Source organism: Nicotiana tabacum, chromosome 20 (genome assembly GCF_000715075.1).
Source record: "Nicotiana tabacum cultivar K326 chromosome 20, ASM71507v2, whole genome shotgun sequence".
Taxonomy (NCBI): Eukaryota; Viridiplantae; Streptophyta; class Magnoliopsida; order Solanales; family Solanaceae; genus Nicotiana; species Nicotiana tabacum.
Genome location: NC_134099.1, coordinates 16,196,577 through 16,223,149, shown reverse-complemented (window position 1 = coordinate 16,223,149; position 26,573 = coordinate 16,196,577). Strand labels below are relative to the sequence as shown.

The 26,573-nt window shown below is 37.1% G+C and overlaps 1 protein-coding gene across 1 annotated transcript; it reads left to right on the top strand.

The window, feature by feature from the left end:
- The first annotated feature begins 17,863 nt into the window (after positions 1 to 17,863).
- LOC107809734 (uncharacterized) lies at positions 17,864 to 20,213 on the top strand. Its single transcript, XM_075241404.1, has 2 exons — positions 17,864 to 18,532; positions 20,022 to 20,213. The coding sequence occupies exons 1-2, from the start codon at positions 18,107 to 18,109 to the stop codon at positions 20,052 to 20,054; spliced, it is 459 nt and encodes a 152-aa protein (XP_075097505.1). The 5' UTR covers positions 17,864 to 18,106; the 3' UTR covers positions 20,055 to 20,213.
- Positions 20,214 to 26,573: the final 6,360 nt, after the last annotated feature.

Here is a 26,573-nt window from a genome sequence, read left to right as displayed (position 1 = left end):
TTTCTTGTTTTGAATTCCTGAAATATAAACCTTGTTATCTTCCAAATTCCAAGAAATAAAAATCAGTGTTTTCTCATTTTTCCTTTATTCTGATTTTTGTTATTTTTCCTTTATCATTTCTTTCAGTTATAATAATGCGGCTTTAAATAATATGACATGCTTGCGGACTTCACGCCCAGATCACAACGAGCTGTTTAATTGTGAAATAATGAACCAAGAATCGAAATATGATGAAGAAGAGGCTTTTAGGGAAATAAATCGAGAATTGGAACACTTTGAGAATAAACCTAAGCCGAATATGAATGACACTGAACTGGTTAATTTGGGAACTCCTGAAGAAATCCGAGAGACCAAAATAAGCATTCACACAGATGAGAGAACGCAAGACGCGATAATTCAACTCCTTCTTGAATTTAAAGATGTGTTTGCTTGGTCATACGATGACATGCCAGGATTAGGTGTTGATCTAGTGGTGCATAAATTGCCAATTCACCCTGATTGTCCTCCAGTTCAACAAAATCAAAGAAAGTTCAAAACCGATGTCAGTGACAAAATTAAAGAAGAGATCACCAAGCAGCTGAAAACGGGAGTAATTCGGGTAGTCCAGTACACCACGTGGTTGGCGAATGTAGTTCCAGTGCCGAAAAAAGATGAGAAGACTCGGGTATGTGTGGATTATCGAGATCTAAACAGGGCGAGTCCCAAAGAACATCCACATCCTTATGGATAATTGCGCCAAACATGAGATCCAGTCTTTCGTAGATTGTTACGCTGGGTATCATCAAGTGTTGATGGATGAAGAGGACGCCGAGAAAACTACCTTCACTACACCTTCGGTCACTTACTGTTATCGGGTTATGCCATTCGGTCTGAAGAATGTTGGGGCAACTTACATGAGAGCCATGACTGCCATTTTTCATGACATGATGCATCAAGAGATAGAGGTGTATGTGGACGACGTGATAGTCAAGTCCAGGACTCGGGACAATCATATCCAAGACTTGAGGAAATTCTTCGAGAGACTGAGGAAGTACGACTTGAAGCTGAACCCGGCCAAATGCACTTTCGGAGTCCCATCAGGCAAGCTTTTGGGTTTCATAGTAAGCAGGAGAGGTATCGAATTATATCCAACAAAGATAAAATCTATCAGAGATCTACCTCCCCCAAGAACGAAGAAAGACGTGATGAGTCTATTGGGCAGGTTAAACTATATCAGCCGATTCATTGCCCAGCTGACTAGCACGTGTGAGCCCATATTTAAGCTATTGAGGAAGGATGCAACGATCAAATGGACAGGTGAGTGTCAAGAAGCTTTTGACAAGATCAAAGAATATCTTTCAAATCCCCCAGTTTTGGTCCCGCCAAAGCCAGAAAGACCCCTGTTCTTGTATCTGACAGTCTTGGAAAATTCTTTCGGTTGCATCCTCAGGCAACATGACATAACCGGAAAGAAGGAGCAGGCAATCTACTACTTGAGCCAGAAATTCACCGGCTACGAGGCCAAGTATACTTTGTTGGAAAGAATGTGTTGTGCTTTGACATGGGTTGCTCAAAAATTGAGACATTATCTCCAAGCTCACACTACTTACCTCATAAGCAGGTTGGACCCTTTGAAGTACATATTTCAGAAGCCAATGCCTACGGGAAGACTGGCCAAGTGGCAAATCTTGCTTACCGAATTTGACATAGTCTATGTCACCCGCACGGCGATGAAAGCCCAGGTGTTAGCAGATCATCTAGCCGAAAACCCGGTTGATGAAGAATACCAACAATTGAGTACTTATTTTCCGGATGAAGAAATAAACACCATAGAAGTAGCCTCGGAAAGCGCTCATGTTTGGAAGATGTTCTTTGATGGAGCCGTAAACACTAAAGGTGTAGGAATTGGGGCAATTTTGATCTCACCCTCTGGCCAACACTATCCTGCTACAGCTAGACTGTGTTTCTTCTGCACGAACAATACAGCTGAATATGAAGCCTGCATCATGGGCATGCATATGGCGATCGATCAGGATGTTGAAGATTTATTGATTAGGGTGGATTCTGACCTGATTATCCGACAAGCCCAAGGCGAATGGGAAACTCGAGATGTCAAGCTTATTCCTTACCGACAGCACGTGGAGGACCTCAGCAAGCGTTTCAAGTCAACAGAGTTCAGGTACATCCCGCGGTGTCACAATGAACTAGCGGATGCACTTGCTACCTTAGCTTCAATGTTACCCTACCTTAGCTTCAATAGTACCATGATATCAAGAGGTTCTTGAAGACACAAGAATACCCCGAACATGCTACTAGAGATCAAAAGAGGACTATCTGACGGCATGCAGGAGGTTTCTTTTTGAGCGGCGAGGTATTGTATAAAAGGACCTCGGACCTCAATTTGTTAAGATGTGTTGACGCCGAGGAGGCGGGAAGAATCATGCAAGAAGTACACGCAGGAGTGTTCGGGCCCCACATGAATGGTTATGTTTTGGCAAAGAAAATCCTTCGAGCTGGTTATTACTGGATGACCATGGAAAAGGACTGTTTTAGCTTCGTTCAAAAATGTCATCAGTGGCAGGTGCATGGTGATTTGATTCATGCACCTCCCACGGAACTGCATCCCATGTCTGCACCTTGGCCATTTTTGCTTGGGGCATGGACGTCATTGGTCCGATCGAGCCGAAGGCTTCGAATGGACACAGATTCATATTGGTTGCTATCGACTACTTCACGAAATGGGTAGAAGCTGTCACTCTCAAATCCGTCACTAAGAAGGCTATAGTGGATTTTGTATATTCAAATCTTATCTGTCGTTTTGGTATTCCCGCAACTATCATCACATATAACGCGACAAACTTGAATAATCATTTGATGGGGGATGTATGCGAACAGTTCAAAATAACGCATATGAACTCCACTCCTTATCGGCCCAAGGCCAATGGCGCTGTTGAAGCAGCAAACAAGAACATCAAGAAGATTTTGAGGAAGACGATCCAGAGTTCCCGACAATGGCATGAATAGTTACCCATTGCATTGCTAGGATATCGCACTACAGTACGTACTTCAGTAGGGGCAACCCCTTATTTGTTGGTGTATGGGACCGAGGCTGTAATACCAGCAGAAGTAGAAATTCCTTCGCTCCGAACCATTGTCGAAGCAGAAATTGAAGATAGCGAGTGGGTTAAGACTCGATTGGAGCAGTTGACTTTGATTGACCAGAAACGAATGGCTGCGGTTTGTCATGGGCAGTTGTACCAACAAAGAATGGCCCGTGCTTACAACAAGAAAGTCCGACCCAGGAATTTTGAAGTGGGTCAACTGGTATTGAGGCACATTCTGCCACATCACCAGGAAGCGAAAGGAAAATTTGCTCCTAATTGGAAAGGCCCATACATCATCCGGAAGATATTGCCGAGAGGCGCATTGTATCTGGGCGATATTGAAGGAAATGATCCTGAAACAGCAGTGAATGCAGATGCAGTCAAAAGGTACTATGTTTGATGTTTACTTCGGTGATGTCTTGACACATTTGAGATGATGAAGGATTTGTTCCCACTGCCCAAACACTATAAACACTCTCCACGAGCCTTTTGAGCCGGTTACATTTCTTTGGCTACCTTATAAAAAAAAGAAAAAAAAAAGAAAAAAAAAGAAAAAAAAATGATTGAGTCTGAACTACATTTGACTTGATTCCGAAAGGATACGTAGGCAGCCTCTCTCTAGGGTTCAGTCACAACAACAATAAAATCCCATTTACCCTGAAATTGAAACCGGGGCACACCAAATGGCTTAGAATTTGCAGTTTCATCTACCATTCTTTTACCAAGCACAAGTCCTTCGGATCAATCGCCAAAGGCAGGGAAAGCCGAGAGACATCATGATTGAAGGCTGGCACATTCAAATTGAGAGAAATAAAATGAGAGAGTCTTGTCGGTGAAAACATTCAGGCACCGTGAGGCGACGGGAGCAGAGAAATCGAAAATGAGAGAGCTTGTTTAGCAAAAACTCGCAAAGAGTGCTATCAAGAGACAACAAGAAGAGAAATGAGAGAGGTCGACTAGCGAAAACCCGCAAAGGGCGTTGTCGGCCGAAAATGTGATTCCACCTCATAAAGTCTTGGCAAGGTTCCACCGATTTGGAAACATAGATCCGTTTCTGGTTCATGAGGAAATGCGAGCTCGTGAAAGTCGGGCATCCAGTCCAAAGAGCATGTCATATCAATTTAAAGTCGGCATGTTTTCCTCAGATAAGTCTTTCTTGTCCCGAAAAAGACACTCCTCTCTTAAATTTATTTCCTCCGTTCTTTGTCTTACTTTTATTTGAAACCCTTTTTTTTTACCCCAAGTTTCGAATATACTGGAAAGAATAGGTGGTAGGACCGGTCTCACGGAGCTCCGTTTAGTAAGAAGTAAACACCCCGCTTCAAGTGGTACATCGGTCCAGTCCCGATTTGATCATGATATTGGTTGCTTTCGAAGTGAAGCCACACATACCCACACAAAAAAAATCCCACAGAGTCTCCCCTGGTAAAAATCCCAATTTCCCCCTTTTAAAAAAAAATCCCCGCTGAGTCTCCCCTGGTAAAAATCCCCGTTTCCCCCTTTAAAAAAATCCCCACAGAGTCTCCCCTTGTAAAAATCTCAGTCTGCCCCAGCAAATCCCCAACGAGTCTGCCTTGTAAAAATCCCCACAGAGGCTCCCCAATAAAAATCCCCACAGAGTCTCCCCAATAAAAATCCCCACTGAGTCTGCCTCAGTAAAAATCCCCAAGCAGAATGGGATGAAAGAACCAAAGCCTTACACGGGCAAATCATCACAGAATCCGGGAACGCGAGTTTGAACAGCCTAAAGGGATCTCGCCTGTGAATCCAATCAATGGCGGAGTTTCTCAACAGGAACAAGGACGCAACAAAGCAATTGGAACAATCAAGGTCACCGAACCAACCACCATTTTCAAACTGACAATTGTTCTTTGTTTGGAAGATTGGAACAGGTGTGATCCGGGGCAACCGTCCAAAAGCAGGTGCCGCCCCAAAAGAAAAGGAATGCACAAGTGCAAGAAACGGCTTTGCAATAAGGAATCGACCCAAAAGGGAAGTTTCCCCAAAGTTCTCTCCTGCATTTTACTAAACGAAATATAAAAAAAAACGAAAAAGGAAGTAAGAAGAAAAACTCAAAAAAAAGAGGGTCAGTTAGAATCCCCGACATTTTCCATTTAGCCAACATTAGGGCTCCAATCCCTGAACTGAGCAATTTTCCATTTAGTCAGCATTAGGGCTCCAATCCCTGAACTGAGCGTTTTCCTGTTAGCCGACATTAGAGCTCCAATCCCTGAGTTGAGCATTTTTGTAGTAGCCAGCATTAGGGCTCCAATCCCCGAACTGAGCACTTTTCCATTTAGCCAGCATTAGGGCTCCAATCCCTGAACTGAGCATTTTCCTGTTATCCGACATTAGGGCTCCAATCCTTGAGTTGAGCATTTTTTGTTCCAGCATTAGGGCTCCAATCCCTGAACTGAGCACTTTTCCATTTAGCCAACATTAGGGCTCCAATCCCTAAACTGAGCGTTTTCCTGTTAGCCGACATTAAGGCTCCAATCCCTGAGTTGAACATTTTTTGTTTTAGCCAGCATTATGGCTCCAATCCCTGAACTGAGCATTTTCCTGTTAGCCGACATTAGGGCTCCAATCCCTGAGTTGAGCATTTTGTTTTAGCCAGCATTAGGGCTCCAATCCCTGAACTGAGCACTTTTCCATTTAGCCAGCATTAGGGCTCCAATCCCTGAACTGAGCGTTTTCCTGTTAGCCGACATTAGGGCTCCAATCCCTGAGTTGAGCATTTTTTGTTTTAGCCAGCATTAGGGCTCCAATCCCTGAACTGAGCAATTTTCCATTTAGCCAGCATTAGGGCTCCAATCCCTGAACTGAGCGTTTTCCTGTTAGCCGACATTAGGGCTCCAGTCCCTGAGTTGAGCATTTTTTGTTTTAGCCAGCATTAGGGCTCCAATCCCTGAACTGAGCGTTTTCTTGTTAGCCGACATTAGGGATCCAATCCCTGAGTTGAGCATTTTTTGTTTTAGCCAGCATTAGGGCTCCAATCCCTGAACTGAGCAATTTTCCATTTAGCCAGCATTAGGGATCCAATCCCTGAACTGAGCGTTTTTCTGTTAAGCCAACATTAGGGCTCCAATCCCCGAGTTGAGCACTTTTCCGTTTAGCTAGCAATAAGGCTCCAATCCCTGAACTGAGCATTTTCTGTCAAGCCGACATTAGGGCTCCAATCCCTGAGTCGAGCATTTTTTCATTTGGCCGGCATTAGGGCTCCAATCCCTGAGTTGCGCTTTGTAGACTAGAGTTTCTTCCAATCCCCTCATCAGTGCTGTAAATTTTCATGACAATTAACTCACGAAATTTGCCTAGTTGAAACTGGGGCAGAAAACTTTGTTCGTTTGTTTTGTTGTCTCAACAGGTCTGAACTCGAGGCACGTGGATCGAGATGACCTACGGAATGAGTCTCAATCCAGAATAAAGAAAAGAAGAAAAGAACAAAAAAAAGATGTTCCCTGATATCGGAACAAACAAAGGGCAGGTCGCTCAAAATTTGATCAAATTCCCGAGCTCCGCCAATCCTGTCTTACTCAATGCTGCAGAAATAAACAAGCACCTACAACTTGCGAGCATCAAGATTCAGATCGAAGTCTACAAGCAGAATCAGCTAAGACTCAAGATCAAGTTTCAAGAGAATTGTAGATAGGAATCTTATAACTCATAGTTTGATAGGCATAGCTAGTTCAGTTTCGATTTTTCCTTTTGGTGTAATAAGGACTCTCAGCAAGCAGCATCAGCAGCAACCACATCGGTAACAGCAAAGACACAGCTTCCGGTAGTCCCAGCTACCGAAACTTCCCGAACTACATTGACCTGATTCTTGTTTAGCCCAGGATATGTAGGAAACCTCTGAAGCAAAGGTTCGGTCAAATGCTTTCAAGAAATGTTTCACACGGAGTACCCGACGAGCAAAAATCGCTCATACCCGCTCACTTTATCTTTGCACGAAAACTCTTTGTGTTTTCGGGCAAAGAGGGGCAGCTGTGAGCACGTGATTTGTGCTTCACGAAAATTACTCCAAAAGAAATCGAAAATAAAACAAGTTACCTTCGGGTACAATTTTGAGAATTTGCGTGACATTTTTGGTAATCATTTTTGTCCGTAAATGTTTACTTTTTTGTAGTTAATCGCGAAATATAAAATAAATATATTACATGCTTATTTAGGATTTAATTGTACATTTAGGAATTAATTAAATCATAGTTTGGTTTTTAAAGAAAAATCGCAAAAGTATGCTTTTCGTCTTATGTTTTGTTGCCATGGTGTGATTTTACCTATTTAAATATTTTAATATGTGTGTGATAATTGTGTTAAGTGTTAATTAATATGTGTTTAGTTTTACTTTAATTAGGTATTGTGTTTTAAATTAGAAAATAAAAGAAAAGAGTGCAAATTGGTCTAAAAATCGGACTGGGCCAGTTTCTTTAGGAAAATTCGAGGCCCAAAAGCACCAAAACCAGCCCAAGGCAGCCGGTCCAAGAGACCCATCTCCCAGGCCACCAAACGACGTAGTTTGATACCAAAACTACGTCGTTTCAAGAATAACTCATCTCAGCCGTTCAAACCAAGTTGATCTGACGGCCCTCGTCCCATCTTCCTTACCCATTACCTGACCCGACCCATTCCACCCAAAGACCAACTCGGTCTCACTTAACCAAACAATGTCATTTTCTTTAAGTGAGAGATCCAGGCCGTTGATCTAGACTGATCTAACAGCTATGATCAAACGACCACCCCGGTATATAATCCCACATCTCTCACCCCACACCCCCCATAACCAACCCTCCCCCCCCCCCCCTTCGTCTTCATCATCTCAGGGACTGAACCAGATGATCCCCACGAAACCCTAGCGCCGCCCCCTTACCCCATCTCCTGAAACCCGGCGGTATCAATGCCGCCGGTCACCAAATTAACACCCCTAGTGCATCTTGACCCCCTGAACACGAATCTACAAACCGTTTGGCTCGAATCAACCTACATCGTCTCGAATCTTCATTTGAAGATTCGAGCCAAACCTCAACCTATACCAACCGACCCCAAATTCACACCAGTTACTCCCCTGCCTCCCTCATACCCTAATCAACGGTGGTTCCGTTCGAATCTAGGTAGAACCCTTTGAGCCCCAAATCGGCCTGTATGAACCCTAAAACTCAAAACCATGGGGGGTCTGTCCAATTAAAAGAGGAGTTGGGGGTCTAATATATCTTAATCGAGGTTTCTCAGTTAAGAACACTTCGATTAAAGTCCGTTCGACCTCAAAGAAGTGAAGTCCAGTTCGAGCCCGGGTCATCCTTGTTTTTAAGCTTCTGAGGTAATATTTCCTTTCCTTCTGTTCTTTTAGTGATTCTATTCGTATCTCTTTACATGTTTAGTTTAGTTATGTGAGTTTTCTATTTTTTTTTAATCAATTAATTTTGTCTGTCTTCATAAGACCCTTTATTTGGTCGATTCTTCTATTTGTTTGTTAATTGTACCTATTGTGAGTTATGTGTTCAACCTGTTTAAAGTCGTCAAATAGCTAGTTCATATAGTTTCCCTGTTATGTCTAAAGTCACTGAAGCCATTTGGTAACCTATTTTGTCTAGTTTGTTTATCGATTGTTTGTTATTTGTTAGAGCTCGTATAGTCGATTAAATAAATATCGTTAACTAAAATTATCTGAAAACTAGAGAAGCATGAGTTTGCTCATGTCAGTGTAATTACTTGCATGTTTCTCTTGTCTGTGCTAAGACCTGATTGATACTGCCTCATTCCTTAGCTTGCATTATCAACTCCCTGTTGATCAGTTGGTTTTTGAGTTGGTCAGGATTGGTTCCCAATATGACCAACTCATGCCATTTGATTAACACCCCTTATGTGTTATGACTTGTTTGAGCCTAAGCTAAGAATTGGATATAGCTGTAGTAATCTAATAGTTCAACCTGAAATCAGTGTTAAGTGTAAGTTTATATAGGTTGTAACTTCAGACTTCTAAACTTAGGGTAATACAGTAATAATCAGTGGATTCAGGGGTAATTTGGGGTGTCAAAGTTTGAAAAATGGCTAGTGCTAGTGGACTGCCAGTGAGTATGGTTTGAAATACTAGAATAATCTATAGTGCAAATACACCACTGGCTGACATCTTTAAAGATGGAAGTCAGGTGTAAGATGAGTTTAATAATAAAAAGCTGAAATGCACATGGAAATGTTAGTGGAACCTGCTGTACAGTAGGATAGGCACTACATTTTTGAATTTCAGAAGATTTAAAAATAATAACTCCATACCTAGACAACTTTAAGTGGGGTGACAGATTAGGATTTATGGTTACACTAGGGCAGCCTGTCAAAGGGAAGGGGCTCCTTCTTTCTAATAGCATATATAGACATAGATAGAGGAGAGTGCCAAAAAAAGAAGAAGAGAAAAACAGAAATAGACATAGAGAGATACACAGAATACACAGGGAAACAGAGATACACAAGCTAAAAAGACTGAAAAATAGAAGAGAAGAAAGAGTGAGCGAGAGTTGAGTTGGAAGAAGTAGATAGAGTTCACATAGCATCGAAGAGAGGCTTTGAAAATAGTTGATAGCGAAAGCAACAAAACACTACTTCAGTGAGTTCTGGTTTAGTGTCAAGTCCCAGTAGCTGACATTGGTCTGCTCGACTGATTTCAATTTGTTGGAACCTATTGGCTATCTATTGGTCCAGTTTTGGTCTAAATTCAAGTTCAGTTGAGTCTGTTTGGGTTGTTTAGTTGCTGTCGGGTTTCACAAATCACTTCGAGCCTCCTTTAAGTATATTTCTGGGGTATTTGGTGTTGTTGGAACTGCTGCCTTTGCTATTGCCTGTGTACTGCTGCTGCTTTGCTGACTTCTTTTCTCTTCAATTGTAAATGTTTCCAGGTACACACTTCTGAAACTATAGGTTGATGTAAGCTTGAATAGGAAGTTGAGTTGAAATAAACAAAGAAATGAAACGTTCACCTGCTTTCACAATATCTGTGTTTAAGATGTAGCAATAGGATAAAATGATTCAATTAGTTCGTATTTGTTTGGGCTCATTCTAATCGTATTTGTTTTCTATAAATTGGGGCGTACTCGAACCAATGTGGACTGTTAAGTAGTATGCTGTTATATTGATTAGATGTATACCATGTGTTTAGCAATTTAGTTTAACTTAGCTGACGATGATGGTATAACGCATAATCTAATATGTGTCTGTATGTACCCTGTCGGACCTTTGGACTGTTTAAATTTGTTATGGCCCGGTTCAGTTTGATTTTAAGAAATATGTATCTCACATAAATTTTCATATTGTGTTAGTTAATACCAACTGATTAGCGATATACGTCAACTCTCTTGTTGGATTCCTTGCTTCAATACAGTCTCAATAACGTAGAGTAGTAATTAATACTGGCATTGGCCCGCCATTTAAACAAAGCGGCTATTAATAGAATCAGTAGGTTTACATTTTTGGGAGCACGAATCAATGTAACAAGTTAAGAGCATTAATCTAATAAGCATGAATTTAGCAAGAAGGTTTAGCGTTTAGATCTAATAGATTTTCGGATAAGCATTAATAATTAAGGGTAATTTTAGTTTTAAATAGTCCCAGGTAATCATTGGTTTGTGGAGTTAGCCCAGTTCTAGGATAATTAATCTTATTCGAATGTATCATCTTGTCAACCTCGATCTTGCTTAAAATTTCAATCTTTGTAATATTCTTTTCCATTAACACTTGTATTGATCTAGCCATTAATATGTCACGTTTCTTTAGCATGCAATGAACTAGGATTTTTTTTTCCTTTTTTTTTTAGAGACGAGTTTAATAGAAATGTAGTCATTTTAGGATATCCTTAAAATAAATGAATTGCGCCTCGCCAAATAAAACGCACAAACTGCGGGCCCTCATAAATGTACATATTAAAAATACTTAGAATTTGGGATGGACTGTTTAGTGAATTTCACTGCCTTCCCCAAAGATAATAACGCGTTAGACTCTTTAGGCGCGACTTAATTAAATTACATTCTTAAATTCGGGTGCGCATTTATGTGACCCAAATTCAAATCTCAACGGAGTCGAAATGTGTTAACAACTACGGGTGCATTGATTGTGACGTGGTTCGAGATGCATTTTCACGATGTTGCAATTCTATAAAAAATAAGTGATAATAATAAAAGCAGTTTAAACTTAATAAAAGCACATAAGTCATAACATGTATTTAAATAAGATATTTAGCCATTATAACAATTTAAGCGACCGTGCTAGAACCACGGGATTCGAGGGTGCCTAACACCTTCCCTCGGGTCAACAGAATTCCTTACTTAGAATTTCTGGTTCGCAGACTTCATTTGGAAAGTCGAAAATTTCCTCGATTTGGGATTCAAGATAAACCGGTGACTTGGGACACCAAAAGCCAAACCTTTCCCAAGTGGCGACTCTGAATTAAATAAATAATCTCATTTCGAATATTGTCACTTAAATTGGAAAAACTCCCTCGCGCATTTACCCTTCGGGGTGGACGCGCAAAAAGGAGGTGTGACAACGCTGTTTTGTCAAAACATAGCTAATTGTTCCTGAAGGAACGTCGAAAGGCTGACTTTGCATAAACAGCCACCTTTGGGTCATTTTTTAAGATTTGTTCTAGTTGACCCACACAGCCTTAAAAATCTTCGTCCCCGAGGCGTTGAAAAGCCGTGTTTGCAATATTGAATTTATTATTTTGAAAAACAAGAAAAGGTCATAAATATGACGGTTGACGATGTTTTGTCAAAAATAGCCGAATGTTCCCGAAAGGTACGCCGGAAACCTGACTTTGTATAAACAGCCACCTTGGGTCATTTTTTAGGATTTAGGCCGGTTAGCTACGCAGCCTTAAAATCTTTGTCCCCGAGACGCTGAAAGGCTGTGTTTGCAACACCGGGTCTTTTATTTTAATTTTTTTAAAAAAAAAAACTAAAAAAAAAAGAGTTAATAGCCAGTTGAATACTATTTGGATTTTTAGTCAAAATAAGCCGAGCCAACTTCGGCGGTGTCTTAAACCGTTCTTGCTGAGATAGCCTTAGAAGTATCTTTCAATTTTCAAAAGGCTATTTTCGTAAAAGAACAGACAAGTTTGTGAAATGTCATAAAATAATCTTCCTGGCCTCAAAATTCATTCGAAATTGGGAAGGGGCCATGTTTGCAAAAACAGACGTTTAGTTAAAATCGACATATAAGGGAAGGAATCTGTCATTTTATTTTGCTTGAATTTATATTTCTTTGGATTAGAGAATGTGGGCCGTTTGACTTTCGAGCATGTTGTTCGTCTTTAAATAATTCCAAAAATGTCTTATTATTGTTTACTTTTTATGGGTCCAAACTACTCAAGGTCTGATTCATGCGAGACCATGATACGTAGGCAATCTCCATAAGATTCGACCACGACAAAAAAATGAAAAAAAAGAGGAAAAAAAGAGAAAAAAAAAGAGAAAAAAAGAGAAAAAGGAAAAAAATCTTAATAATGAAGACCGAATGAGTCCATTCTAACCTGTTTTGTTTTGAATCGCAAGAAAGCTAAGGTGGTTGGTTTGTGGTAAGCCGGAAACACAAGATCCAGGAAACCCTGATTGTGATCCAAGACAATGACACCCAGAATATCGCGCAGAATCCTTTACCTGCACATCATGATACACACTTTGTGGGGATAAGGCTTGATAACAGAAGCACTCGAATCCTATCGGGGACTTGTTGACTAAAGTTGATGATATTGAAGTTGGCAATGGTCTGGGCAATACTGATGCGAAGCTCAGTGGCTAAGATGCCAGTTTTGATAAAGTGGGAGGACGCTCCGTTCCTTGGTTAGCAAGAGAGAAGCTTTTGGTGGCTTATTTTGTTGTCATTTCTGTTGTCCGGATTATTAAGGTTGTAATTCGGATATTGTCTTGTGTCAAACTTTCTTATCTTTCCATTTTGTCATAGCGGTTTGTTTAAGCTTTGTCCAAGTTGTTTTAGGATTTTATTCTGGTTTGTTTTTGTTTGTTTTGTTATTCAAACCATTTCACCGGTAGTCTAATGCAAAGTCTAGTCTTTTATTATTTCCAGTCATCTTTTTGTTTAGTCCTTTTATCATTTTTTGTTCAGCGCTGATTCTAGTGACATGACATGTGCACACAGTTTGGGCCTAATCTTAAAAGTTAAATCATAAAACCCCGAAAAGGTTATCAGAACATTTAAAGGAAATAAGGACGGTTTGAGATTATTCGGAGCTCGAGTCATGTGGAATTAGGGCAAGTAAAACACAGAAAACCGTTAAAAGCAAGATTCGCCAAATTGGCATGAGGGTCGTTCATGATAATGAGAGTGAGAGTGTCTCCCAACGGTGCTTTAGAAATGACAAATGAACAAAGCAAATGTGTTAATCTAATTGTCAAGAACAGCACCATCAGAAGACACTACAAATCTTTGTTTAATTGTGTTGTTTGCACTTGGCATGTTTTGAAGATTGGAATGACGAAGGCATTTTGTTCTGCTACCTAAATATTTTATCCTTCGTTACCCCTTTTGAGCCTTATTTATTTTTCTTTCGTACCCCTCGTTCGGAATCAGTAGCAATGACTTGAAAACACAAGCATGGCAGGTAAACAAAAGAAAAGAAGAAAAAATAAAAATAAAAAAAGAAGAAAGAAAAGAAAACAACAAAATGACAAAAGAGAAAGGAGAAATGAGAAAAAGAAAGGAAAGAAAAGGAAATAATAGGTAAATGAAAAAAAAAGAGGAATTGGTAACTACGTTCGACCTGATTCCTCAAAGAGGATACGTAGGCGCTTTACGGCTCGGTCATAGTGTAATAAAAAATTAAAAAAAAATCTCCAAGCAAGTAACTGGGGCAAATGTTGCGCTTGTTGTAAACAAATATGGTTCCGAAGGTTGTAATTTTGAACCCCAAATTGATTTGTTTTTGAGCCTTTAATACCCTTTCTTTCTAGCCTATCCAAAAACCCACATTACGGTCCAAAGAAAGACCTTCTGATCAGTCTTCAAAAGATGCCAAGTCAGACAAATGAGAGTCTTACCGATGAACATAACACTCTGATCCACAGCAGAAAGGACTCTAATCCCCAGCAGAGAGAGTCATATCGGCAACACTCCAAATCCTCAGCTGGAAAGTGATACAAATGAGAGAGTCTTATCGTTGAAAATCTTCACGGACACCATAAGGCGATAAAAGCTGAGACAAAACCAAAATGAGATAGGCTTGATAGTGAAAACCCTTCGGGCACTACAAGTCGAATAAGATTGAGAATTAGATGGGGAATCGCCAAATGAAGATCCTGAAAGACGATTGACGGCGGAGGATAGGCCACATGTGCATGTCATGACCATTAGAGTCGGTATTTGCGTTTGATAGGTTTTTTTATTTATAGTTTCTCTTGTTAAAGAGTCATCTTTTTTCCTTTGTCTTTTATTCTGTTCCTTTTTTTCTTTCTCCTTTCATAGAAAAATTCCCCAGTAGAGTCTGTTTGGTTAGAACAAGTGAGAAATGACTTCAAAATATGCCATCAGTTTTCCAATTATGCAAGATGAGATCTGACTAGTACATCCAAGTGGTATAGTCAGCAAGGAACAAACGTGAGGCCAGTGTCAAGAAAGATATCCCCAGCAAAAGGGAATTGACAAAAGGATTGACGAGTGTCAAGAGGGATATCCTTGCCGAAATCAAAGGTTATAAACCTCAAGGCCAAGGCCCGTGGACAAATCAAGAAGAGCAATGGGCATGATTTGGGAAATTCATACGAGACTAAAAGGTCGGGAAAATGACAGTTTCCGAACTATGCCACAAAAGAAGAGGGATATCCCCAGCAGAAAGGGATCATTCCCATCAAATAATATCATCCCCAGCAAGTTTTTTGGAACGCAGAGCAGGGAAGGAGAAAGGGAAAAGCCATCCACAGTAGGAGTATCACAACCAACCACCACAGTCGAATCTTAAAAGGAAATGGCATTGATGGCGGAAAGGCATGCCATAAGGGAGATTGTCAAACTGGGGCAGAAAATTTTTATTTCATTTAGAAAATTTTCTAAAAGTCAGATACCCATTCGGGGAAGAATAAAGATAGCACTAGTCTCAATGGAAGTGGTCTTTGAACCAGTTTTACCCCCATCGTAACAAGTTTTAATAAAGGAAGTTGTTCCCCAGCGGACAGAACAAAAGGATGAAACTTGTGCTCGGAAAAAGAAAAAGGCCAGTATCATTCCCAGCAGCCTTCAGAAGAGTGAAGCACTAGTTTTGAAGGAATCAAAATCCCCCAGCAATGTTATCCTCAATAGCGTTATCCCCGGATGATAACATTTTATCCCCAGCAATGTTGAGAGAGAAAAGTTTTGAATGAAGTGGCTTTGGAGAAAAGGGGAAGAAAGGAGACTCCTCAATAATATTATTCCCCAACAGGTAAGTAAATAATTCCCCAACAGTGTTATCCCTAGCAGTCTCGGGGAAAGACAACACGAGCTTTTAAAGGAGATAATCATCCCCCAGCAAGGCCACAAATCGGCCACCATTTAAAAAACAAAACACTGATAAAAATTTTCTTTGCTTGAGAGTTGAAACAGGAACAAAGCAGTGAAAAAGAAAAGAAAAGAAGAAATTATCAAGGTAAGTTTCTCAAACCTTTGATCTCTACATTTTCCTCCTAGGATAAAAGTCCTAGTCCGATGAAATGTTCTCCTCAGATATCAAATCTTAGTCCGATGAATCTTTCTCCAAAGCTCGAAAGGAGCTTGATTTATTTTTAAGTTATTAGAGTTGGAAAAGTCAGGAGCCCGCCTGAAGAGAGGAAAGGCGTTTTATTTTTAAAAGTTGTTGAATTTTTGCCAACCTAAAGAAAGGAAAGGAGATTTATTTTTCAAAGTTGTTGAGGTCAGGAGCCCTCCTGAAGAGAGGAATGACATTTTATTTTCGAAGTTGTTGTTGAGTTCAGGATCCTGCCTGAAGAAAGGAAAGGCGTTTTATTTTTAAAAGTTGTTGAAATCCCGCCAGCCTAAAGAAAGGAATGGCATTTTATTTTCAAAGTTGTTGTTGAAATCAGGAGCCCGCCTGAAGAAAGGAAAGACGTTTTATTTTTAAAAGTTGTTGAAATCCCGCCAGCCTAAAGAAAGGAATGACATTTTATTTTCAAAGTTGTTGTTGAAGTCAGGAAGTTGTTGTTGAGGTCAGCAGCCCACCTGAAGAAAGGAAAGAAAGGAATGGCATTTTATTTTCAAAGTTGTTGTTGAAGTCAGGAGCCCGCCTGAAGAGAGGAAAGACGTTTTATTTTTGAAATCTCGCCAGCCTAAAGAAAGGAATGACATTTTATTTTCAAAGTTGTTGTTGAAGTCAGGAGCCCGCCTGAAGAAAGGAAAGGCGCTTTATTTTTCAAAGTTGTTGTTGAGGTCAGGAGCCCGCCTGAAGAAAGGAAAGGCGTTTTATTTTTCAAAGTTGTTGATGAAGTCAGGAGCCCGCCTGAAGAGAGGAATGGCGAATTTATTTTCAAAGTTGTTGGTTGAAGTTGGGAGCCCACCCATATAATAGAGAAATACATTGCAAGTCAGTAAAGCAGAAGAATCCAACAGGAATCCCCAGCGGGAAACAATAAAAATTCCCAACACCGGAAAGCGGAAGGTTGCAACAAGAGATCCCAGCGCAAAATCAAGCGCATGAGTCAAAAGGGAGAAAAGACGCATCTTGAAAGAAGCGGCCTGTGAACATTGAATTATGCCCAGCATAACAAAGCTTAATGAAGAAAGCCATATCCCTAGCGGACCGAACCAGACAGTGAGAATTGGTATTCAGAGTAGCAAAAGGTCGGTGTCACCCCCATCAGTTCTCGGAAGAAAGAAGCACCGGAATCGACGCAAGCCGACAAGAAAGCAAGGCATCAAGAACAAATGGAAGATAGATGGGATCTTGTAATCCGTAGTCTAGCCTAACTTCTTGATTTTTCTTTTAAGCATGGTGTAATAAGGAGGTCAGCAAACAAGTAAAAGTAGCATGCAACAGCAGTAACATTGCAGTCCCATGGTAGTCTCAGCTACCAAAACTTCCCGAACTACATTGGCCTGATTCCTGTTTAGCCCAGGATATGAAGGAAACCTCTGAAGCAAAGGTTCGGTCAAATCTTTCAAAAAATGCTTCACACGGAGTACTCGGATGGGCAAAAATCGCTCACTTTATCTTTGCACGAAAACCCTTCGTGTCTTCGGGCAAAGAGGGGCAGCTATAAGCACGTGATTTTTGCCCTATGAAAGAATTACTCCCAAAAAAATTCAAAATAAAACAATTTTCCTTTTGTGTGCAATTTTTGTATTTTTGTGGTATTTTTGTATTTTTGTCTGTGCATGCTTATTTGTTTAAATTAATAAAAATATAAAAAAATAAGTCACATTTGCATTTAATACGTAATTCTACAATTAGGAGTAATTAAGTTTGTTTTAAAAAATGAAAAATTACAAAAATAGGCATTTTTTTTTGCATTTTTAACATTTAATGTCCAAATTGTGTGATTTGATTTTATTTGATGTTTAATTTTGGGTGATAATCATTATTAAAAGTTAATTAGTATTTTTAGATAATTTTGGTTTTTTATAATTTAATACATTTTAGTTTTATTAATAAGTGAAAGAAAAGAAAAAAAATAGACGAAAATCGGTTAAGGGCCTCTTCTTCAATTTTAAACCACAAGCCCAAGGATACCCAACCTTTCCCTACGACCCGGTCCATTTCAAACCGGGTCGACCCAGTCCATAACCCAAAACCTCACCCCACCCTTTCTATTTTCATTCTTGAACAAAAAAAAATTGCAAAACCCTAAAAGAACAAGACCTAAACTACCCGCCCCCCACCTCTCTTTTTCTTCTTCCTCTCCAAAAACGCCCCAAGCTCCCCTCCCATGGCAGCCATGGCACCATGGCTCCTGCCCTTCCCCCCCATCCTTCACCTTCAACACACACACACACGGGCTGTTGTTTCCTCTTCGTCTTCGTCCTCGTTTCAGCTGCGTCAAGCTTGAGCTCAAGCAGCCATGGCTTCCCCTCTCGCTGCTGCGTCTTCTTCATCATGCGTGATGGCTGCTGCGTCGCGCCACTGCTGCCATGGCTGTGTCCACCTACTGCTGCCCGCTGCTTCTTCTCCTCAAGATGTTGCCATATCCAATGTTGCTGCCCGTCGTGCTGCTCCGCCACCATTGTTGCCCTCGATGTTGTTTCACCATCCAAACACGTTGTCTGCTTCGTCTTCTTCAATCGAGTTTCTACTTCAGTCAAGCTCCATATTCAGCAGTAGCAGCTGCTACTGCTTCACTTCTGCCATGGTTGCGTCTTCTGCTTCACATCTAGCTGACCTTCAGTTGCTTCTTATTCGGATCGTCTTCGTCGTCGAATTGTTTTGGTGCGATAATCGCTTCCGGACAGATTTGTTTTCATTCAAAGTTCTTCGTCGTTCCGATCCGGTTAGTTGATTTAAATTTCGTTTCTGTCCGTAATTTGTTTGATATTTTTCGGATTTGAAATCAAATATGTTTGATATTAATTTCATGTTCATCGTTTTTTTCTTCTTTTTTTTATCTTTTAGTTTTGTTTTCATTCATTTTTCTTGTTTATTTTTAGGTAGAAATTGATTAGTTTAATTATAATGTTGTTAGATTTGAGTTTAATATTCAATTAATTATTTTTCAGTTTGTTATATTAATTTAAAAGGATTTAATTTTAATATAGAAGAGTGTTAGTTTAAATCGCTTGAATCCGTTCTTTGTTATTTAATTTGGATATAATTCATATTCATTTTTTTGTTTGAAGTTCATGTTAATTCAGTGATTTAATGTGAGATTATGTTTTAAGTTTTTAGTTTGAATCATGTATCTTTGTTATAATTTTGTTGGATTTAATTTAAAGATCAATTGATTATTTGAGTTTAGTGATTTGAATCTGTTTATTTATTTTGTTTAAAGTTTAATTTGAATTTGAGTTCATGCTTTGAATATATTTGTTTGTTATTGTTGGTGAATCTGAAAATAGGTTTGTTGTGTAAAAACATTGTTCAGTCAAAATAATTCAAGTTATTTCTTTGTTGTTCATCATATAGTTTGAGTTTGTTCATAAAATCTGATTAGGAATTGGTTATAGCTGCTATATTTTGGTTAGAATTGATTAGTTGAACTTGTTATAGCTGACGGGATAGATTGGTAAATTACAATATTTTCAGGGTCAAAATGGTAATTTCAGTAAGGTTAGAGGGGTATTTTTGGAATTAAAATTCTGAACAATTATTTATTTTGAGTGCTCTGTCAATTAGGATTAAAATAATCAATAATGGGAGGACAAGATATAATGGTGGGGAATAATGCAATTATTTAATATAAGCATGGGGGACAAGATATAATGGGGTATTTGTTTAATATAGTGGGGGACAAAACATTAGGGGACAAAACATTAGGTAGTGGGATTAAAAGGGGGATGAGTGGAAAGATAGTGGGTTTTATGTTTAAAAATGCTGAAAGATGGTAATAAATAGGGGGACTTGATCAGATTTAAAAAAAAAGAACAAAAAAGAGGACAGAGAGAAAAAGATACAGAGAAAAGATAGAGAAAAAAGGGGAGAGAACTTGAAGAGGATTTTGGGAGAACATTTTAGGAGAACATTTTAGGAGGAATGCATTCTGAAAATCTGAAGAGAGTGTGGTAGAGTTTAAAAAGAGAAAACAAAAACAAAGTGAGAAACGAGTTTAGTTTCGGGTTTAATACACGCGCGGGTTGTTGTTGTTTAGTTTGTTTACATACTTTTGGGTTTGTTCTATTGAGTTGTTCGGTTTTCTTCAAAGTTTTCTGGGCCTTGAACCTGGTTCGAATTGCTGTTGTTGGGTTGTTGTTGTGTTGCTGTGTATTTACACTACTGCTGCTTCTACTGATCTTCATCTTCTTTCCTTGCTTTCCAAATACCAGGTACACAAACTGATACACTGGTTCATCTTGTAAGTCACTCGAAGCATGAATGCAAAAATGAGAAAGATTTGAAGTTGTAATTTAATGTAGTCTTTTCTTTCTTTTACTGTCTGTATATAGAATATTATATCCGCTGTCCATGTAAACTTTTTAAACGACTCACTTTCGAAACTTGACTATAATAACTCGAAAGTATGTAAATAAAGTAGGACATTTTCTTCATTTATTTTAGAGAAAACGGAAAAAATAAAAAATGTAGTCATTCTAAGATTATCTTTTAAAAAAAACAATAAAAAATAAAGAGACGAGCATCGCCAAATAAAATGCAAATTGCGGGGCCCTCACAAAATGTATGTGTTAATTACTTAGAACTCGGGATAGGACGCTTAGCGAACTCCACGGCCTTACCCAAAATAACAACACACTAGTTTCTTTAGGACGCGTCTTAATTAATCCTACTTTCTTAAACTCGGGTGCACATTTATGTGACCCAAATCCAAATCTCAGCGGAGTCGAAATGTGTCTCTAATCACGGGTACATTGATTGTGACGTGGTTCAAGATGCGTGTCCATGACGTTGCGAATTCCTTTTTAAAAATAAGAATGAGATGAGCCTCGCCGAATAAAAATACAAAATTGCGGGGCCCTCAATAAATATTTGCTTTAAAATTGCTTAGAATTCGGGATGGACCGTTTAGCAAAATTTCACGGCCCTACCCAAAGTAAATGATACGCTAGTCGCTTTAGGCGCGCCTTTAATAATTTAATTTTCTTAAACTTGGGTGCACATTTATGTGACCCAAATCTAAATCTCAACGGAGTCGAAATGTGTCTCTAATCACGGGTACATTGATTGTGACGCGGTTCGAGATACATTTTCACAACGTTGCAATTCCCCTAATAATAATAATAATAATAATAATAATAATAATAATGAAAGCGGTAAAGAGTTAAAATCTGCACATAAGTTCATATTTGTATAAAATCAGATAAACAAGTCGAATATGACAGTTGAGCGACCGTGCTAGAACCACGGAACTCGGGAATGCCTAACACCTTCTCCCGGGTTAACAGAATTCCTTATCCGGATTTCTGGTTTGCGGACTGTAATACAGAGTCATTCTTTTCCTCGATTCGGGATTAAATTGGTGACTTGGGACACCCTAAATCTCCCAAGTGGCGACTCTGAAATAAATAAACAAATCCCGTTTTGATTGTCCTTTAATTGGAAAAACCCCTTCTGCACCCTTTCGCGGGCGACGCGGGCGAAAAAGGAGGTGTGACAGCACCAACAACAGTAGAAAGGGGGCTGAAGTTATTTAAAAAGTGGGTACAAGTTAAAACTTTTTTAAAAAAAATGGGTATAGCTTAAAGGAATTTTTACTTCCTATAGCAAATGTTGATACCTTATTTATTTTAAATAAACACCCTTTTAAAAAATTATATTCCATAGCTACATTTTGATTTTTATAGCCAAATATCTATTTATGGTCACCTCCTACCCTTAAGCCATAAAATAAGCTTTGTATTATTTTTTTCTCTCATTCTTTCAGATTTTTCTCCACCCTTTCTCTCTCAACGCCAGTTCTCACACAACAGAAGATTGAAACAGAATACACCATGGAAGAAATCGAAGAAGCACCAAAAAGTTCATCGTTATTTCCCGTTTTCCCCCAATCTCAAATAGTTGCACCACCCAAACGTCTCATTCATCCCTTCTTTGAGATATTCCATTTTGTCTTTTTCTTTCTTTCTTTTGTTTTATTCTTTTCCCCAACTTTTCTTTCTATCAAGACTTAGATGAAGCCATGATTTTCTATGTCAAGAGTCAAGATCAAGATGAAGATTTAGTGGTTGAAGAGTCTATTTAGAAATCAATGTCTTATGTTTTGAATTAATATCGAAATCTGACATAGGGTAAATTGGGGCTGACAATAGAGGTTCGAAATCTGCTATCGACGAGACGATATTAGGGTTATTCTTGAACAAAGACGACGGAGTTTGGGGCTGAGCAACTTGAAGAGTCTATTATCTTTTTTCATTGTATTTCAATGTATCTCGCTAAATTCTATGTATTTCATTGTATTCATTGTCTTCTTTTTTCATTGTATTTCAATATATCTCGCTGTATTCCATGTATTTCATTGTACTCACTATCTCGCTATATTCCATCAATGTATTCATATATTTTTTTTAATTAATATAATTTATGTATTTTATGTATTCAGATTTATAATTGTGTTTGTTGAGTTATATTAGGAGTCTATTGTGTTAATTGATTCACTTTCCGTTTAAAACATCTGAATAGACCATGAATTGCGCTATTTACGTTACTGTATTCACAAATACATATCGTGAATACAGTCGGATATAGTTGAATACAATAATTTGTCTAGCTGTAATCCCCTGTTTCACGCGTGAATACAATCGTATACAGTCGAATACAATAATCTGTCTAGCTGTAATCCCATGTTTCACGCCAAGAAATGCTACTATATTCATGAATACAGTAGCTTAAATACATCGAATACACTCTAAGAAAACCTGAAAACATAACTATAGGAAGTAATCTATATATATATTAAAGGAATAAAGTTACCAAATATAATTAGCATTGTGGTTAAGCCAAGTGGCAAGCTAATAAATGTCGATAATGTATGGTAACTTTATTCTATATTTAATTATGTTAGTCAAATAATATATATATATATATATATATATATATATATATATATATATAAATTTTTAAAATTTGAATTAAAATAAAAATAAAAAGAAATTTATCTTTTGTTATCATGTTATCATGTTATCATGCTTAATTTAATTAATGATCATATGCAATCATGTTAAAAACTTTTGATAATTTTTTATAATTATTTAAATTCTACTTTGCCTCTGGCAATAAAGGGGAAAAAATTATTCCATATAATTCTAAACTTTTTCACATCTAAAACCCTATAATTACAGTTCTTTAAAACACTATAGCTAGATTTGAATAAAGCAGATTTCTTTTAAAATAAATATAATATATAGGATATATGTCTATGTTTATTCAAATAACAAAAAAAAATTTAAAAATCAAATAAAAGTTTACTTACATATATAATGAAGTAAACCTACATGGTATAGAAAGAAACATCACAAAAATGTGTTAATATTCAAAAAAAAAGTTATTTTTCTTTTTCTTTTTGAAGAATGTTTGTTTGAAGAGTCAAATTGTATAAATGGACATAAAAAATAACAAAATATTGGTTATACAATTGCTATCATTAATTTTAATTTAGCACCTTTTAGGAATTGAAGGGTATAAGTTGAAACTTTTTCATTTAGATGTAGTCAAGCCATCATTGCATGAGTATAATATTTTTTTCGTTGAAGAATATTAGTTTTGAATCATTAAACTATGTGAAAGGTTTCTCGAATTTCAACAAGAGGGATATTGGTTTCTAATTGGTAGTTTCTATATCAAATTTTCAAGTGTAACAATTTAAAAATAAATGGTATGACACCAAATATTGTAAAAAAATTATTTCAAAATGTGATTATTTTTTAAAATATAATGTAATTTTAAAAATAAAAGGATAAGATATTTTTGAATTTTAGTAGAGAATTTTTAAATTATTATAATAGAAGTCATATCATGGATGAAATCAAGTAACCGAAATCTTATGAAATATTTACATAAATATCTGGCCAGATTTATTGTTGCTCTTTTATAGCTGATATACATAGATGATATACTGACAATACATGATTATACACATATTATATATGGATTATATATAAATTACACATCCTTTATTTTTTTAATTTAAGTGGTTGGGTGAGCACATATTTAGGTTGATTAGATAAAGCCAAAAAAAATATGAAATAATTTTAACCAAAGACTAAAAATATAAATAAATTTCTTATGTAGACAATTTCTATTAAAAATTATCCTTTTATAGCGATATAAATTAATTGTTTGTTACAAAAGAAAGACATAAAAATAAGATAAAAGAAAATAAATATAGAAAAAAATGTATGGAAAATCTAAGAACTAGAAAATAGAGATGACAACGAATTTCTTCTTCTCTTTTATCTCTGTTGAGTATAAAAAAATTGGAAGCTAATCTCATTGATTTAAAATATTTTTTTCAACTCAAATACATAGATTATAAGATAAGGATATCTTAGAATATATTTTTCTAATTTACATTGTGTGTCGTTTTAAAAAAATTACTATTACTAACAAACTGATATGATATTCGAATATGAATTTAGATGCAATTTGAGTAGTTTGCATTGATGTTAAGCCAAGTATGGTGTCGAGAAAAAATTACATGGTAATTTTAAGACAATATGTGCAATGTTATATAATAACAATCAACTGATTTAACATTTAATGATTCAAAGAACAAAAAATTTGTATATATAGGGTATTCAAAATTTAAAATCTGTGGCTGGAGATATTGATAAACTCAAAATAGAGCCACACTGAAATAAAATTTCGCCGGCTAAAAAATATTTAAATTTTTAGATAGTCTATTAAAGTGAATTTTAAATTAAGGATAATATCTTGGCTTGCACATACACACACACACACACACACACACACATATATATATATATATATATATATAAGAATTTCAAAATAAAATATTTTTTGAAAGATAACCACATATATAAGAATTTCAAAATAAAATATTTTTTGAAAGATAACCACATACCAGAGAAGAGTTCAAATCATAGTAAAAGAGTTATGTCGTAACCAAAGAGTTGTTCATATTGTGTCAGCCTTTGTGCTTTGCCATAAATACGAGTTATTATTTCGCTTCGTGACTTTTTAGGTTCCAATTACTCCAATAAGAATGGTGCAAAAAAAAAATCACTACGAGATGAAAAAATATTTGTTTTTTTTCATGTAATATTTCCTAATTAATATCTGACGATTATCTATAATTATATAGAAGGTTTAAATTTTAAGGTTATTTACATATAATTCAAATAACTCAGATGTTTAATATGGTTAGTGTCAAATATCAAAATGGAGTCATACTGAAAAAAATAAATTCACTGGCTAAAGAATTATTTAAATTTTTAGATACCCGACTAAATTTAGTTTTTGAATTAAGGATAATATTTTTACTTCCATTATTACAAAAATAATCATTATTAAAAAATAAAATTTTAGAAACTAAAATTTTAAAATAGAAATATTTTTTGAAAGATATCAACCACCAAATAAGAGTTCAAGTAGTAATACAAGAGTCAAGTCGTATCCAAAGAATCCTTCATAGTCTTAACCTTTGATTGTTTTGACATATATATGAGTTATTATTTTGCTTCCTGACTATTTTCAGGATTCAATGACACCGTTGAGAATGGCCAAAAAAAAATAGAATTATAACTAGAAAATTTGAGAAATAATTAATCTTTTTCATGTAGTGTTTCTTAATTTATATCCAATAATTATCTATATTTATCAAGAAGGTTTAAATTCTAAGACTATTGACACATAATTCAAATAAATAAATATTTGACATGATTAGTGTCCGCGCATCCACGCGGGTACTAATACTAGTATAGTAAATGGTAGCTACAACTAGCTAATAACCAATAAAACATAGTGATTTCTGAAAGTCTCTCTAGGTTAAATTTGGTCGCCCCGTGTAATTTTTACAAATTAGCACTGATAGATTCCCAGCAAACAAACGCTCAATGCTCAATCCCACTTTATGAAATTCCAATTTGTATTGTTTATAAAAGAAAATTAACTAATCACAAATTTTATTCCCAAAAGTTCTGTTTTTTAAAATCATCCACTTGAAATATTGAACAATTTTTCACAGCTTACTAGAATGATACTACATGATGGGAACAACAGGCCTATTTTTACAACCAAATGGAATGTTGCAAAACCAAGAATAGATGGACCACATCCTCTTTCTTCCTTCTTTCTTTATCAAGGACCACAACAAAAACACACTAATCTAATGCATAAAATAACACTAATAGTGAATTGAAAAGCTAACCAACCAAGTCAAAATTCAGCTAAAGATCACAAACCCTGACATAAGTAACTATACTTAATCATATTTTCCATATACAATTCTGCACGCCTACAACCCAAAAAAGTTATGCCAATATATAACTGTTTGAAATGTTCTTTTTTCGCTAACATACACGTGTGCACACATGGATGGAGTACCACAAGTACGGTCTGGGGAGGGTAGATAGTACGCAGACCTTACCCCTACAGTGAATGTAGAGAGGTTGTTTCCAGTAGACCCTCGGCACGAGGAAAAAATGAGGAAAGAGCAGTAGCAATAACCAATAACGAGAACAAGATAAAATGGAATACTAAACTCAGGAATGATGCTGATGCCACACATGCATGGCAGCAGAAGTGTTGAACTGAAAAGTAGACTAAGCCATCAAAAAGACTGATATTGTTGCTACAAACAGTAAGTACAACTTTTTCTTTTTTATAAAGACGGTGTTCGGACCAGATTGCATGTACTTCGACAGTCGACCATATTACTAATCCACTATGTACCTGCTGCCTCTCAC